Consider the following 12,899-nt stretch of genomic DNA (forward strand, 5'->3'; position numbering starts at 1 on the left):
CGGTTCAGGTACAAAATGAGATCAACAGTGCTGGACTGGAGGGTTGTGTTTCCTACGCGGTGCTAGTTCTTTTTTTATGGAATTTGAGGGGGTAATTGGTTCTTTGTAAGGAGGGAAATTAGATCTGCATTGGAATTGATACTTGGTTGCTTTTGTATTGGATACTAGTACGGAATAGTACTACTCCGTGCATTGATTTGGTTCGTTGATTAACGAATACCTAGTGAAACGATGATACCGTGTGCCCAGAATGGAGATAGAAATAAAAGGTACCAAAGATTAATCATTTGGATTTAATTGTCTATATACAATTTTGGGAATTTGATACTCGAAAAAGGTCCATAAAAAAGAATCGGTCTTGAAATTGGATTCAATCCAACTCAAGCCCGTCCTATCCCAGAATCCAGACACAGTAAAGTGGTAAGGATCCTAGGGAATAAAAATAAAAGGCTCGTCACATCGTTATCATAGAAAGCGGGGCGTGAATCTTTCCCTCCGGTAAGATCGCACCCTTGTCAACACAACCAGTGAAATCGGAGCCCGGTCAAGGACCGAACAACCCCTCCTACTCATTTCCACTGCTTGCAGCTCCCCCCACCATGTCCAACGTGAATTCTGTCAATTCTGCTCGTGTCGGGTGTGGAGATGCCACTGCATGGATTGCAAGGTTCATTATCGCGTGGGTCACATTGGTTTCTCGTAGTCAATTGAAAAGATGTTTCTCGCTTTCGTGAAGATCCATAATCGTTTCGGTCATGTATTCGAAGATACTTCTAGAGGATATTGTGTATAGGTGATGATGTAGTAGAGGATGGCGTAAAGAGGTAAGAGGGTGAGAGTAGTAAAAATAACTTCAAGGCGAGAAGAGAAAGGCGTTAAGAGTTTCGTCGCGGCTGAGCCAGCATATTGCTGAGACGTTTCCAGCGTGGAGTAGGTGAGGTTGAACTGGTGCGCGAAAGATGACCCTTTTCCATTGGCTTGGAAGATTGTGTAGAGGAACGCGGACGACCACCGATAGTAGCCTCGTGGTCAGCAAGGACGTCTTCGAGACGGACGTCAGATTCAGAACGTAAAGGTGAGTCCTTGGGATCAAGGATCTCAATGAATTTGGAAGGTGTATCCCGCATGATTGAAAGGTGGAGGATGAGTGAAGAGTAAAACGAGTGTGGGTTGAGAGATGAAATACTCTCGGGGGGTTTATGGGAAGGCAAGAGGGATGACGAGTATATAGTCCGGGCAAAACACAGTATGTCACAGTAAGCGCCGTTTCATCATGAGGGGGCAGAGAAGAGTATATATAGGATCAAAATTTAGGGGGGGAAATTTCCGAATTCAAAATCCTAAAGTTCAATAATCTCCATAATTCCATAATTCGTTAAAAACCCAAAAAATCTCATGTTGATCCGAGCACTTGAGTAATTCCATGAGAGTACAGTGGAGACCCGAAGATCAGGGGACTCGAAGAATCCACTTTAACCAATCTATGTAACGGAGAAATTTTCTCCTTAGTCTATTGTTGCACATGGAACATTTGAATAATTTGTTCTCTTTAACATGCCTTGTATAAGGTGGTACATACTAGATAGCTCAGTCGGATGTATCACTTCTTATTATCATATCTTGTACTAAGTACATACTATTCATAGTCTCCATAGAATGCCCCCTCTTTTTCCCCCAGTGAAAAGGCAAAAAAAGTCTATATTGAATTTCCAAAAACTTTTAAAATTTTAATTTTTCCTCCGCACTACACACATTATGCATCATTCCCCGATTGGGAGGCAGTTGGGAGGCAGGTGATGGGGAAAGGGGTGTGGATGCTGCTACAAAACGGGGTTGAGATCAGCGCTCGGCAGCCATTCTCATGGCTCAGTGGCGTCTGCAGTCTGGGCAGTGACCGTTAATCGGTCCGCAAAAGAAATCCCTTGGGAGTTCATACGATCATCGTGGGTCTGTGAGAGGGGCACACTTGCGTGGCCTAGGAGGGGGGAATAAGAGCGGTGTTGAAGGGATCGTGCGAGTGGTGTGTTCTTTTCTTCTCTTTTGATTTGAGGCTTCAAGGTTGGGGGCTTTTGCACCATTCTTGCTTTTCCAGGTTGGATAAAACGATAAATTTTTCCATTTTTTCCAAGCGAGATCCCTCACGCTAATATTCTGCACAAAGGGTCTCCATGACGTTGGGGGCTCCGGTTCCCACAGTGTTGTGTGGTCGTATTGCGGAGGTGTTCGTGTGCCCGGGTATCTCCAAGTCTCCAACTTCTCGGGTGATCGGCTGAAGCTGTGTGCTATATAAAGAAACCCTTCAAAACGTGCATATCGCACCAGTAGGAAGTCCGATGTGGCGTTGATGGCGACTGTGCTTCTATGATCACTGCTTAATCTAGTAAATAATCATGTAGCAAGATGGATACTGCTTTGAGGATCTGCCTCGAGTGAGTGGTTCGCCCCCTCGCTAGCCTGGTCGCATGGCGGTGCACTGCCTACGCTGATGTCAGGTCCCTCGACTTCCACATCAGCTTCCACCTCAGCTTCAAGTTAAATGTTCATTTTGAGGTTCATGATCCGTCAATAATATACTAAGATGCCGGTCCCTCCCGCTGCTACGAGCGCTCAGACGCAGGAGCACTTCAAGTTGATCCGTTGATCGTATGGAAGTTCTTGTCACCTAGCTCTATGCACATGTGGGAGCTTCGCAATGATATGCATTGATGTGCAGTATACATGTACCACTTCGACTTGGAGTTGCCTCTATCCTCAATTCTACGTTTTTCTCCAAAGCTCAAGTGTTCATTCAGTCACGGTGTTTCCATCACCTTGACACATGGATGTACAATTAGATACTAACCATAAAGGCCTATAACGGCCACACGGACAATTCCCATTTTCCTATCATAATTTTTGACTGCCTAGCTTAACCCTAGTTAATCCTAGGTAGCTTATATAGTAGGGCTCAAGTAAGAGATAGCTAAAGTGAGAGATATCTGAAGGAAGAGATAGCTAATATACATAATTTTCTTTTTTGTCCTATTAACCATCTAGGGCGTTTGACTGTCTGTTACCCTATAGGAATAATACTAACCTTGGAACTTGAAGAGAAAAAGACATCAATGTTCAAGTGAAGTTGGAAGCTGACGCGGGGCTAGTGCCCCTCTTAGCCCAACTTCAACTTGAATGTTGACCTTCGAAGAATCCACAGCCACTGTCAATTACACACCTGGCGACAATTGAATTCTGCACTTTACTGGGCATTCAATTTTTCCTGCTTCAATGGATGTAGTGTCCTCGTTGTCTAGCGTTATCGCGATCATTCAGCTAGCGGGGAGCCTCGCGCAGCTTTGTGGGGGCTACATCCAGAAAGTGAAAGGTGCCCGTGATGAGATTCTGACTCTTCAACAAAGTATTGGAGGCATCCAAGGCATTTTCAGTGACCTCGAGAGGTTGCTAAGCCATGATCCTCAAAGTCTTCCTAGCTCATCCCAGCTAGTGAGCAATATTGAGGCATGTCTTTCCGATCTCCAAGGCTTAGAAGCGAAACTTGATCCTCATGGAGGAAAGGGAACCAAGATGATGAGAAAAGTGGGATTGAGAGCTTTGAAATGGCCTTTAAAGCGTGGAGAAGTGGAAAGCATCGTCCAAACTCTCGAGAGATACAAATCCTCATTCATTCTGTCTTTGCAAGTGGATCAGACGTATGTTTTCGGATGGATGCCCTTCGAGTTTCTGCATGTGCTGCATTGATATAGCTAACTCATACCTTGACCAATCAGTTCGCTGATCGTCGCCATGACTCAGAAAATAGACCTGACTAGTTTGAAGTTGGAAACCGTGACAGATGCAGTGTTTGACTCTTTCTCCGATCGAGATGAAGTTCATTGTCTTGAAGGCACTCGAGTCAAGTTGCTACGTCAAATAAAAGAGTGGGCTTTATCATCACAATCAAAGAGCGTGTTTTGGTTGAATGGGATGGCCGGAACGGGCAAATCTACCATATCCCGGACTGTAGCGAGATCATTCAAAGATACTCACCTTGGAGCAAGCTTTTTCTTCAAGAGGGGCGAAGGAGAGCGAGGAAGCGCAAGGAAACTTTTTCCAACACTTGCAAAGCAATTGGCTCTAATTACTGGACCAAGCTTTAGTGCTGCTCTGCAGGAAGCGCTCAAAACTGACCCCGAGATCGCTTCAAAATCACTAAGCGAACAGTTTCAAAATCTAATTCTCAAGCCACTGCTCGAGATCGACCAGCTCGACCACCCAGCCAAATCCGCAGTCATTATCATTGTGATCGATGCCTTGGATGAGTGTGACCATGAGAGGGATGTTCGAACCATAGTTCAATTATTCTCTCTGCTACAGGATGTTAAAGCTTTTCGCCTTCGAGTGTTTATAACTAGCAGACCGGAGTTGCCGATTCGACTTGGTTTCTCTGATATCTCAGGGCGTTATCAAGATATAGCGCTTCATGAGATCCCTGAAGAGGTCACTGAGCATGACATCAGACTATTCCTTGAAGATCGGTTCAAAAAGATCAAATCCGATAGAAAGATCTCTGACGAAAAATGGCCTAGCGCCGACATCCTACGGCATTTGGTTGCGATGTCTGTTCCATTGTTCATCTCGGCTGCGACTGTTTGCCGATATGTCGAAAATACGAGATGGGAGCCAACGAGACGCTTGAAAGAATTACTACAAGACCAAGGCCGATATGTATCGAAAATGGACAAGACGTACCTACCAATTCTAACACAACTTCTCGATGATGAAGATAGCGATTTTGAGCAGCAGCAATTGCTGGAAGAATTTCAGAAAATAGTTGGAACTATCGTTCTCCTCGCCGTTCCATTCTCCATCAAAACCCTCTCCAAATTCCTCGATATTAATCAAGACTCAATCAGCCACCGGTTGGACTCATTTCAATCTGTGCTCAGTGTGCCTAATGATCCCAACCAAGATACCCCTGTGAGGATTCTTCACTTATCGTTCCGAGACTTCTTGGTTCAATCCGAGAGCAAGTATAGGGTTGACGAACAAAAGAAGCACCGGGAAATTGCTTCCCGCTGTCTGGAAATAATGTGCAGTCACTTGAAGAAGAATATGTGCAACTTGAAGCCCGGTACTCAAAGAGAAGATGTTGATGCTCGGTCTCTCAGTCAGTGTTTTCCCGCAGAACTGTCATATTCCTGCCGCTACTGGGTACATCATTTTCAGCTTGGCAGGCCTTCATCCTCTGAAAGGCTCGGACAAGAAGTTCTGCCTTTCTTGCAGAAACATTTTCTTCATTGGGTAGAAGCGATGAGCCTGCTAGGCTTTGTATCCGAGGTTCTGGACATTATCAGTACACTCAAGAAGTCCTTACCAGTAAGTCCAGAATTACGAGTCGAGATTGATGGCGATAACCGCACAAAATAAAATCTACCGGTGATACAACCGACCAAAACTAACTTTGAATCACATCAGGCCGATTACGATGCGGCTGTCTCTGATTTCCTCTATGATTCAAGTCGATTCATCCAAAAATACGTCCAAATTGTCAACGCAGCGCCCCTTCAGCTCTATTATGCTGGACTCATATTTGCCCCTCGGAAATCAATAGTTCGTAGAAGGTTCAAATCGGAGTTTCCATCTGAAATTTACCATCTACCTTCAGTTGAGTACAGATGGAGCGCGGTTTTACAGACACTTGAGCTGGACGGGTATCCGCCGTCGGTGGCCTTTTCACCCGATGGTCAACTACTGGCGTCCTCCTCTACAGAGGGAAACGTATACATCACAGATTTAGCGACAGGCTCTCTGCAGATCACGATTGAGGGTCACTCAGCAATCGTCTCTTCAACAGTTTTCTCGACCGATGGCCGGTCATTAGCATCCGCTTCACACGATTGTATAGTGTGTCTATGGGATTCTCTAACGGGCAAACTACAGCAAATGCTCAAGGGCCACACAGACTGGGTTAATTCAGTGGCTTTCTCACCAGATGGCCAGCTACTAGCATCTGCTGCGGACGATAGGACTGTCCGGCTCTGGAATCCTCTGACAGGGAAGTTAGAGCGAACTCTTGAGGGCCATAAAAAACCTGTTACCTCAGTGGCATTTTCATCCGACGGTCAGCTACTAGCATCAGCTTCAGGCGACCGTACAGTGCGTCTATGGAACCCTCTAACAGGCCAGCTGGAAAAAACGCTCGGCGGCGACAAGAACAGCGAAAAGAACGCAGTGCTTGTTAGCTCAGTGGCTTTTTCACCTGATGGTCAGCTCCTAGCATTGGGTTTAAACTCTAGAGTGTGTCTATGGAGCCCTCTAACAGGCAAGCTTGAAAGAACTCTCTACGGTCATACAAGACTTGTCACCTCAGTGGCTTTTTCGCCTGATGGCCAGCTCTTAGCATCCGCTTCGATTGATGGCACAGTGAGGCTATGGAATCTTCTCACAGGCAAGCTACAAAAAAAGCTTGAGGACCACACAGGAGCCGTGAATTCGGTGGCTTTTTCTCCTGATGGCCAACTATTAGCATCCGCTTCAGACGATTGTACCGTGCTACTTTGGGATCCCACGGCAGATATGCCACAGCAGGGACTCGATGGTCTTTCAAACTCCGACCAGCAAGTACTAGCGCCTGCCAGTGTGCCAGAGCAAGAACCCAGAATATTCGAAAGCTCTGAAGGACATGTATCTGATCTGGGAATTAAGATCCCGTCAAATCCGGTAGGATCAATGTGTTTCTCACCCGACAACAGCATCCTGGTGTCTGCTTCTGTGGATGATAAATACCCTGTCCGGTTTTGGGATGTTGCGACAGGTTTACCCAAAGATATGCCCCCGGATACGAGAATCGCCGGAATTTCTGTCGTTTTTTCATCTGATGGCCAATACTTGAGAGTTGCCAGTCAGATGAAAATACAAGTCTGGGATCTGGTGACGTGTACGCTGAAACCCGAAATTGATGGCGAAGATTATTCATGGCTTCATGTGGATTGCATGTCGATCTCGAGCACTGGCAAGCTACTAGCATGTAGCTCTTCAATGATGATATGGGTCTGGGACTTGAGCAAGTGCGTGGTGAAAACAAAGCTTGAAAGCAATAATGGTACAACCGAATTCAAGTCCATGGCGTTCTCCCACGACGACCAATTGTTGGTTTCGGGATCTGACGACGCCGTGAACCTCTTTGATCTATCGACTGGTATGCTACAGAGGACATGGAATGTTCAAAGCACAGTGATTACTCTCAAGTTTTCGCAGGACAACTTATACCTGCATACTAATTTGGGCAGGATTGACACCCGGAGCCAATCCCAAATCCCTACATTTGTTTCAGATCACAGCAGTGAGCATCCATTGATAACCATTGATCGCTCAAATTGGGTTTGTTTAAATGGCGAGAGGATGCTCTGGCTTTCTGCAGAGGTTCGACCTAGCTGTTGGGCTATTAACGGGAGTATGCTTGCACTTGGACAAGCTGAGGGGTGGGTTTCTTTTATAGGATTCCGTGGATAGATCAGCTATTTTCAAATGCTTTCGTTCCGAGTCCTTCATTGTCTAAGAAAACTTTCGAGTCAACTGCGAAAGGCTGTTTATACCAATCCCCTTATCATCTACTCAAGCACAAAAATATCGGATATACCGTAGTTGAATTGATTTGGCCAGTAGGCATGCAACAAGATCGCACGGAAGAACCATCAAAACGCCTCGTGAATTAAAATAGCAAAACCAAATCAGAGAGAAAATCAAATCGACATTTTTCAGGCCTTGTCGGTATCAGGCCCCAGAAGACCCTGGTGAACTCCTCATCATACCCAATATTCTCCAACTATCTCGCTGCGGGGTTCCAATCGCCAGTCTGCATTCAATGTGCGCAGATTCGCCGCAAGCTCCAAAATACCCGCCCGATGATTCGCCGGCATCGGAATAGTGGCTCGCCGTCGTTGGATAAGAGAGAAGCGTTGCAGTCTCCAGAAAGAAGGTAGCGGAAACTCCGTCAGCTGCGCGTAGATGTCAAGCGCGCCGTTGCTCCCGGTTCGTTGGCTTCATTATTTTAGTTCGAGGTCTGTCATTTCCACGCTGTCTGCTGAGCCCATCCAGAGAATGTTGTTACACCTGTACACAGAATCGAATTAGTATCCGTTATTGACAAAGCTCCTCCGTTCGTTCGCTTCCGCTTCTTGTCCTGTTCAGATTCCATGGACTAAACGTACCGGATCAGAACAAGACCCAGAGATCCAGTCTGCTTTCCATCGATGAACTCCTCTGTATCCCGCAGCAGAACGTTCATGTACGAATCGATGCTCTCCAGGGTACCCTTGTACTCAGTCTGTCCCCACTTCAGGCGGATAATCATCTCAGTGCCGACTCTGTAGATTCGTAATATGTTAGCATCAGTCTCTTATTTGAGAATCTCGGGTAGGCGCAAGTGCGCTTCGGGTGTATGCTCGATATGGGGGGTGGGGGGGACTGCGTACCGAGCCTGCAGGAATGGCCGAGGATTGACGGGTTGGAACTATATTGAATCAAGACATGTCAGCATATATTCTGCGATTGAGTGGCCTCTATGCTCCTTGGAGAATGAGCGCCGTCCCGCTAAGCTTGATGGCAGGCTAGAGGATCTGAAGCTGGATTTAAGAACATACACTCATTGTGATGGTGGTGTGGGTTATGTGCCGTCTAATCGGGTGATTGAAGGATGGATGGAGGCTATAAGGAGAAAAAGAAGTGAATAACAAGCTTCCTTCTCGAGTTGATTCTGATGGACCTGGACTGTGGTCTTCTGTAGCCGTGAAGCGCGAAAATGTGAGCTGGACGGGATTCAGGCTACTGCCAATCAGCGTCCGCAACAGCTCACCGCCTTTGTAAGTACTCACAGGCTCAGCTTCCAAGCTGAGTTCAGATTAATGCTATTGTTCAAGTTGAACCAGGTGATTTTTCGTAAAGTAGTACTGTAATAGACTCAAAAGTGGGAAACCTTGGAATGCAGTATAGAATATCTCTCACCTACACTATATGAGTATATTGTGGCTTCACTATCATCTCCGCTAGTAGTGCATCCGTAGCACAACTCCGTCTCCAGTACTCCCCAGAAGCAACCCCATGCCACAGGTAGTAATACAAGTTAAAATAGAATTGTGGAAAATATAAGTCGGTAAATCATTGATAATCATGGCTTCCGTGGAAAAACTTCACCAGCAACGCCTCCCCACACTCCATTATCCACATCCCTGGCCTTAAACCAAAATTTATGCACGACCAACGGTCCAGGCAACGTCCTTGATGCTGACCTCCTCACTGGACTTCTCATCATAGTCATACCATTCATCCTCCATGAGGTCAATCCCGGTGAAAGGAGTAGAGGTCTCAGTGCCCTTAGCTTCCCATTCGCCCTGAAACAATAGTATAAGAACCATGATATAAATCAAATTTGAAGGGTAGTATTGAACTTACATCAGCCTTGAAGTCGACAAACTCAAGTCCACGGCAGTCCATCTCAATGATCTTCTGGCCACCCTTCTTGCCTTCAGCTTCAAAGGTGAGGGGGCCTACAGTGATGGAGGCAGAGTGGGTTTTCTGGATATACAATTAGCCCCGGCCCATAGATAGCGATGGATTAAATCGCATGATCAAAAGATCCTTCAATGATGAGAGCAAGACCAAGCTCATTCACGGAGCATAAAGTCAAAGATGAGAAGGAACTCTTACCGTGCACAGGCGGCACTTCCACACAAAGTTGGCCTCACCACGGCTACCAGGGATCTCATGCTGCTCCTGTAGGTCAATGGATGATTAGAACCCATATCTCTGTCTTTCTTGCATCTTGCATATTAGGCGCTGTAGCTTACAAATCGGTTGAAGCTGACCCAGTTAGGGTGCGTCTCACGGCAAGAGCTGCATTGCACCTTGAAGGTGTAGAAGTAAGGGTTCTCCTCAGTATCGGTAGGGCGGAGAGAAGTAACGCTAGTTCAAAATTAATTTCAAATCCAAATTTATAGTCATAGTCATGGCTTGTTTCAAAATGTTTGCATTTCATGCAGTAGCTCTTTTTGAGCTTGTGCGGGGAGGATTTTTTTCTTCTTGGGATTGTAGTATTCTTTGGAAAGGATCAGACGGAATAGCGAAATAGAACACTTACCCCTCCAGCTCAGCTTTAAGAACCAGTGAAAGCATTTTGAAGATTAAGTTCTGAGTTTCGGATTGCTGGTTGTGAAGTGCAGTTAACGCGTCCAAGTGGGAGAATGGTTGATGCGGGGTGGAGACGGAAAATACTTAGAATGAAAATAGATCATGAGGGGCTTGGCATGTGACCACCACAACTATGAAATGATGACTTAGGAGACTTAATCCAGGTGAGATTACAATATAGACAAAGTGAAATAAAATATTCATGAAGAGCTTCTATTCATAGAAATCATAGACAAAAGGCAACGCCGATCATGCTTAAGTGCAACCAAACAAAAAAAAACAAGCTATGTACATCCAAAGAAAAATTTAATATATACAATCAGTCAAGCTTACAGGCGGCTCTGCTGAGAGTCCTGGCCCAGAGACTTGCTAGAGAAGGCATTGAAGTACTCATTCAGAGCATCAGCGGTGCCAGAACCCTCCACCAGCTGGATGGTGCAGGCAACGTGGCTGTCAGGGCGAGTAATGACAATACCACCCTTCTCAGCGTCGAAACCAAGCTTCTCGTGGGCAGAGTACTTGGCGTTGGGGACACGGACATCGGGGATGTCATCAGCGTAGAGGTGGTGGTGGTAGTCCCGGAGAACCTGAGGAATGGACTCGACATCGAGCTCGTTCTTGGTGGCAGCGTAGATGACGGAGATGGTGAAGAGCTTAGAGTGAGGGTTGTGACGCTCGAAGAAGGAGACATCAGCGATGTCGGAGCGACGGTAGACTGAGAGGAAAGAGCGCTCCTTCTCGAGGTTGGCGGCAAGGTCGGCAATGGCCTTCTTGGTGGTCTTCTGGTTACCAGCGAAGACATAGATGCGGAATGATCCATTGACGGGGACTTCCTGCTCAAGCTCAACAAAGTTGGAGTCGGCAAGACGAGTCACCATAGTAGGAGTGAAAGCACGACCAGGAGTCAACTTAACACCAGGGATGTCGAACAGAGCCGACTTGGCGGGGTGGCTAGCATCCCAGTTGAAGACATTGGGCTTGTAGGCAACTCCGTATCCACTGGTGAACTCGCAAGATGACTTGAAGGTCTTCACAAACTCATCCTCCTCAGCGTCAGCCTCAGAGCTGACAGCCTTGCTAGCAGAGACCTCGCTGGCGTTAGGGCGGCGCTTGGAGAACAAAGCGGCGTATTTAGCGTCAAAGTTAAGCAGGGTCTCGGCGATGTCCTTGCGCTCGCTCTCGTAGGTGCTCAAGATGGAGCGGTCGGCGAATCCACTCTCAACAGCATGGAGCTTCCAGGCCATGTTCAAGGCATCGTGGAAGGCAGTGTTCATACCCTGACCGGCCTTGGGGCTGTGAGTGTGGCAGGCGTCGCCACCCATGAAGACACGCTCATCCAGGGTGTACTGCTCAGCAATACCCTGGCCAATAGGGTACACAGAGTACCACTCAACGCGATCCCACTCAATCCAGTAGGGCTGGAGAATCTTCTTCGCATGCTCTTGGACCTCCTCGGCGGTGGCGGTCTTGCGGGGGTTCCAGTCGGCATCGGTAGACGAGGCGATCTGGACATAGAGACGAACCATGTTATCCTCGCGGGGAATAACCATAATTGAGCCAGCATCGGAGTGAATGGTGCACTTGGTCTAGAATGCATGTTAGAAATCAATGCGCAAATATTTGGGACTAAAAAGTGGATGCTTACCTCAATATCGGGGAAGTTGGTGCGGACAACACCATCCATGACACCCCAGACGTAGGCGATAGGGTCCTTGTGGTGAATCTTGATTCCGAGCTGCTCACGAACGAAGCTGCGGGCACCCTCACCACTGAAGAGGTACTTGGAGCGAACGGTCTCGATGACGTTGGTATCCAGACACTTCAGGTTAACCTCGACAGGGTACTCGGCGTTGGCACCGTCATTCTTGAAACCAGTAATGGTCCAGGGACGCTCCACGCGGTTGCCAGTCTTCTCAATCTCATCCAAGAACACGCGCTCAATCTTACCCTGGTGAACCAGAGTGGTGAAAGGGTAGCGAGTGTCGATAAAGCGAGGGCAGCTGGGCCAGCTACCAGTGCGGCCAATACCGGTTCCATCAGACTTGGGGTCCCAGAAAGCGACATCATAGACCTTAGCGGGCTCGTAGGCCATGATCGCGCGCTTCAGACCCAAGTTGCGCAGAATCTCGGTGGAACGGGGCTGAATACCATCAGCGCGACCGGTGGCGGTCGGCACGGGGCGGTTGTCGATGTGCTTGACCTTGTAACCCCATCGCGACATGCAAAGGGACAGCAGCAGACCGACTGGGCCAGCGCCGACGATAACGATATCATATGTTTCCTGCGCCATGGTGGCAAGGCTTGTTATAGGCGGGAGGTTGAAAATCTGTATATACAACGACTGCGACTCGAATTCGTAGTGATGGCGACTCGAGGTATTTCAAGGAAGATTTAAAATAAAATGAGACTTAAGGATTTAGTCTGCACGGTCGTAATGATCTGAGCAAAATCATGGAGGGCCATAGCATTTTAAATAGTTGAGATACAGCCCGGGGTAAGCGGACCGACTACGCTTTGCTGGAGATGACGGGAGCAGCCACGGCATTGAGAATCGGTTTGTAGAGAGGATAAGCAGTGGCCCAGGCTGGGGCAGCGGGTCAATGAAAGCCAATCATCGGAGGCAAAAATCGGGTTATAGGACGTAATAGAAGGGGAATGGAAGCGAGGATGTGGGGATCTTAGAATCGATCATTATTGGAGTGCCGCAGGTGAAACCGAGCTGCAGGGCCCAGTATGAC

At 47.3% G+C, this 12,899-nt stretch overlaps 5 protein-coding genes across 5 annotated transcripts; 1 reads left to right on the forward strand and 4 right to left on the reverse strand.

The window, feature by feature from the left end:
- Nucleotides 1-875: 875 nt before the first annotated feature.
- Nucleotides 876-1,127, reverse strand: N7483_010694 (uncharacterized protein; the record flags this gene model as incomplete). The annotated part of the gene is made up of 1 exon (XM_057094121.1): nt 876-1,127. The coding sequence occupies one exon, from the start codon at nt 1,125-1,127 to the stop codon at nt 876-878; it is 252 nt and encodes an 83-aa protein (XP_056940092.1).
- Nucleotides 1,128-3,264: 2,137 nt separating this feature from the next.
- N7483_010695 (uncharacterized protein) lies at nt 3,265-7,488 on the forward strand (the record flags this gene model as incomplete). The annotated part of the gene is made up of 3 exons (XM_057094122.1): nt 3,265-3,686; nt 3,765-5,352; nt 5,452-7,488. The coding sequence occupies 3 exons, from the start codon at nt 3,265-3,267 to the stop codon at nt 7,486-7,488; spliced, it is 4,047 nt and encodes a 1,348-aa protein (XP_056940093.1).
- Nucleotides 7,489-8,021: 533 nt separating this feature from the next.
- N7483_010696 (small nuclear ribonucleoprotein F) lies at nt 8,022-8,624 on the reverse strand (the record flags this gene model as incomplete). The annotated part of the gene is made up of 4 exons (XM_057094123.1): nt 8,022-8,088; nt 8,187-8,342; nt 8,451-8,488; nt 8,619-8,624. The coding sequence occupies 4 exons, from the start codon at nt 8,622-8,624 to the stop codon at nt 8,022-8,024; spliced, it is 267 nt and encodes an 88-aa protein (XP_056940094.1).
- Nucleotides 8,625-9,221: 597 nt separating this feature from the next.
- N7483_010697 (CXXC motif containing zinc binding protein) lies at nt 9,222-10,146 on the reverse strand (the record flags this gene model as incomplete). The annotated part of the gene is made up of 5 exons (XM_057094124.1): nt 9,222-9,365; nt 9,427-9,549; nt 9,682-9,747; nt 9,822-9,936; nt 10,112-10,146. The coding sequence occupies 5 exons, from the start codon at nt 10,144-10,146 to the stop codon at nt 9,222-9,224; spliced, it is 483 nt and encodes a 160-aa protein (XP_056940095.1).
- Nucleotides 10,147-10,490: 344 nt separating this feature from the next.
- Nucleotides 10,491-12,451, reverse strand: N7483_010698 (putative FAD monooxygenase; the record flags this gene model as incomplete). Its single annotated transcript, XM_057094125.1, has 2 exons — nt 10,491-11,747; nt 11,807-12,451. The coding sequence occupies 2 exons, from the start codon at nt 12,449-12,451 to the stop codon at nt 10,491-10,493; spliced, it is 1,902 nt and encodes a 633-aa protein (XP_056940096.1).
- Nucleotides 12,452-12,899: the final 448 nt, after the last annotated feature.

The sequence above is a fragment of the Penicillium malachiteum genome (assembly GCF_028827825.1).
Source record: "Penicillium malachiteum strain IBT 17515 chromosome Unknown utg000005l:1.0-9002435.0:326005.0-9005861.0, whole genome shotgun sequence".
Classification (NCBI taxonomy): Eukaryota; Fungi; Ascomycota; class Eurotiomycetes; order Eurotiales; family Aspergillaceae; genus Penicillium; species Penicillium malachiteum.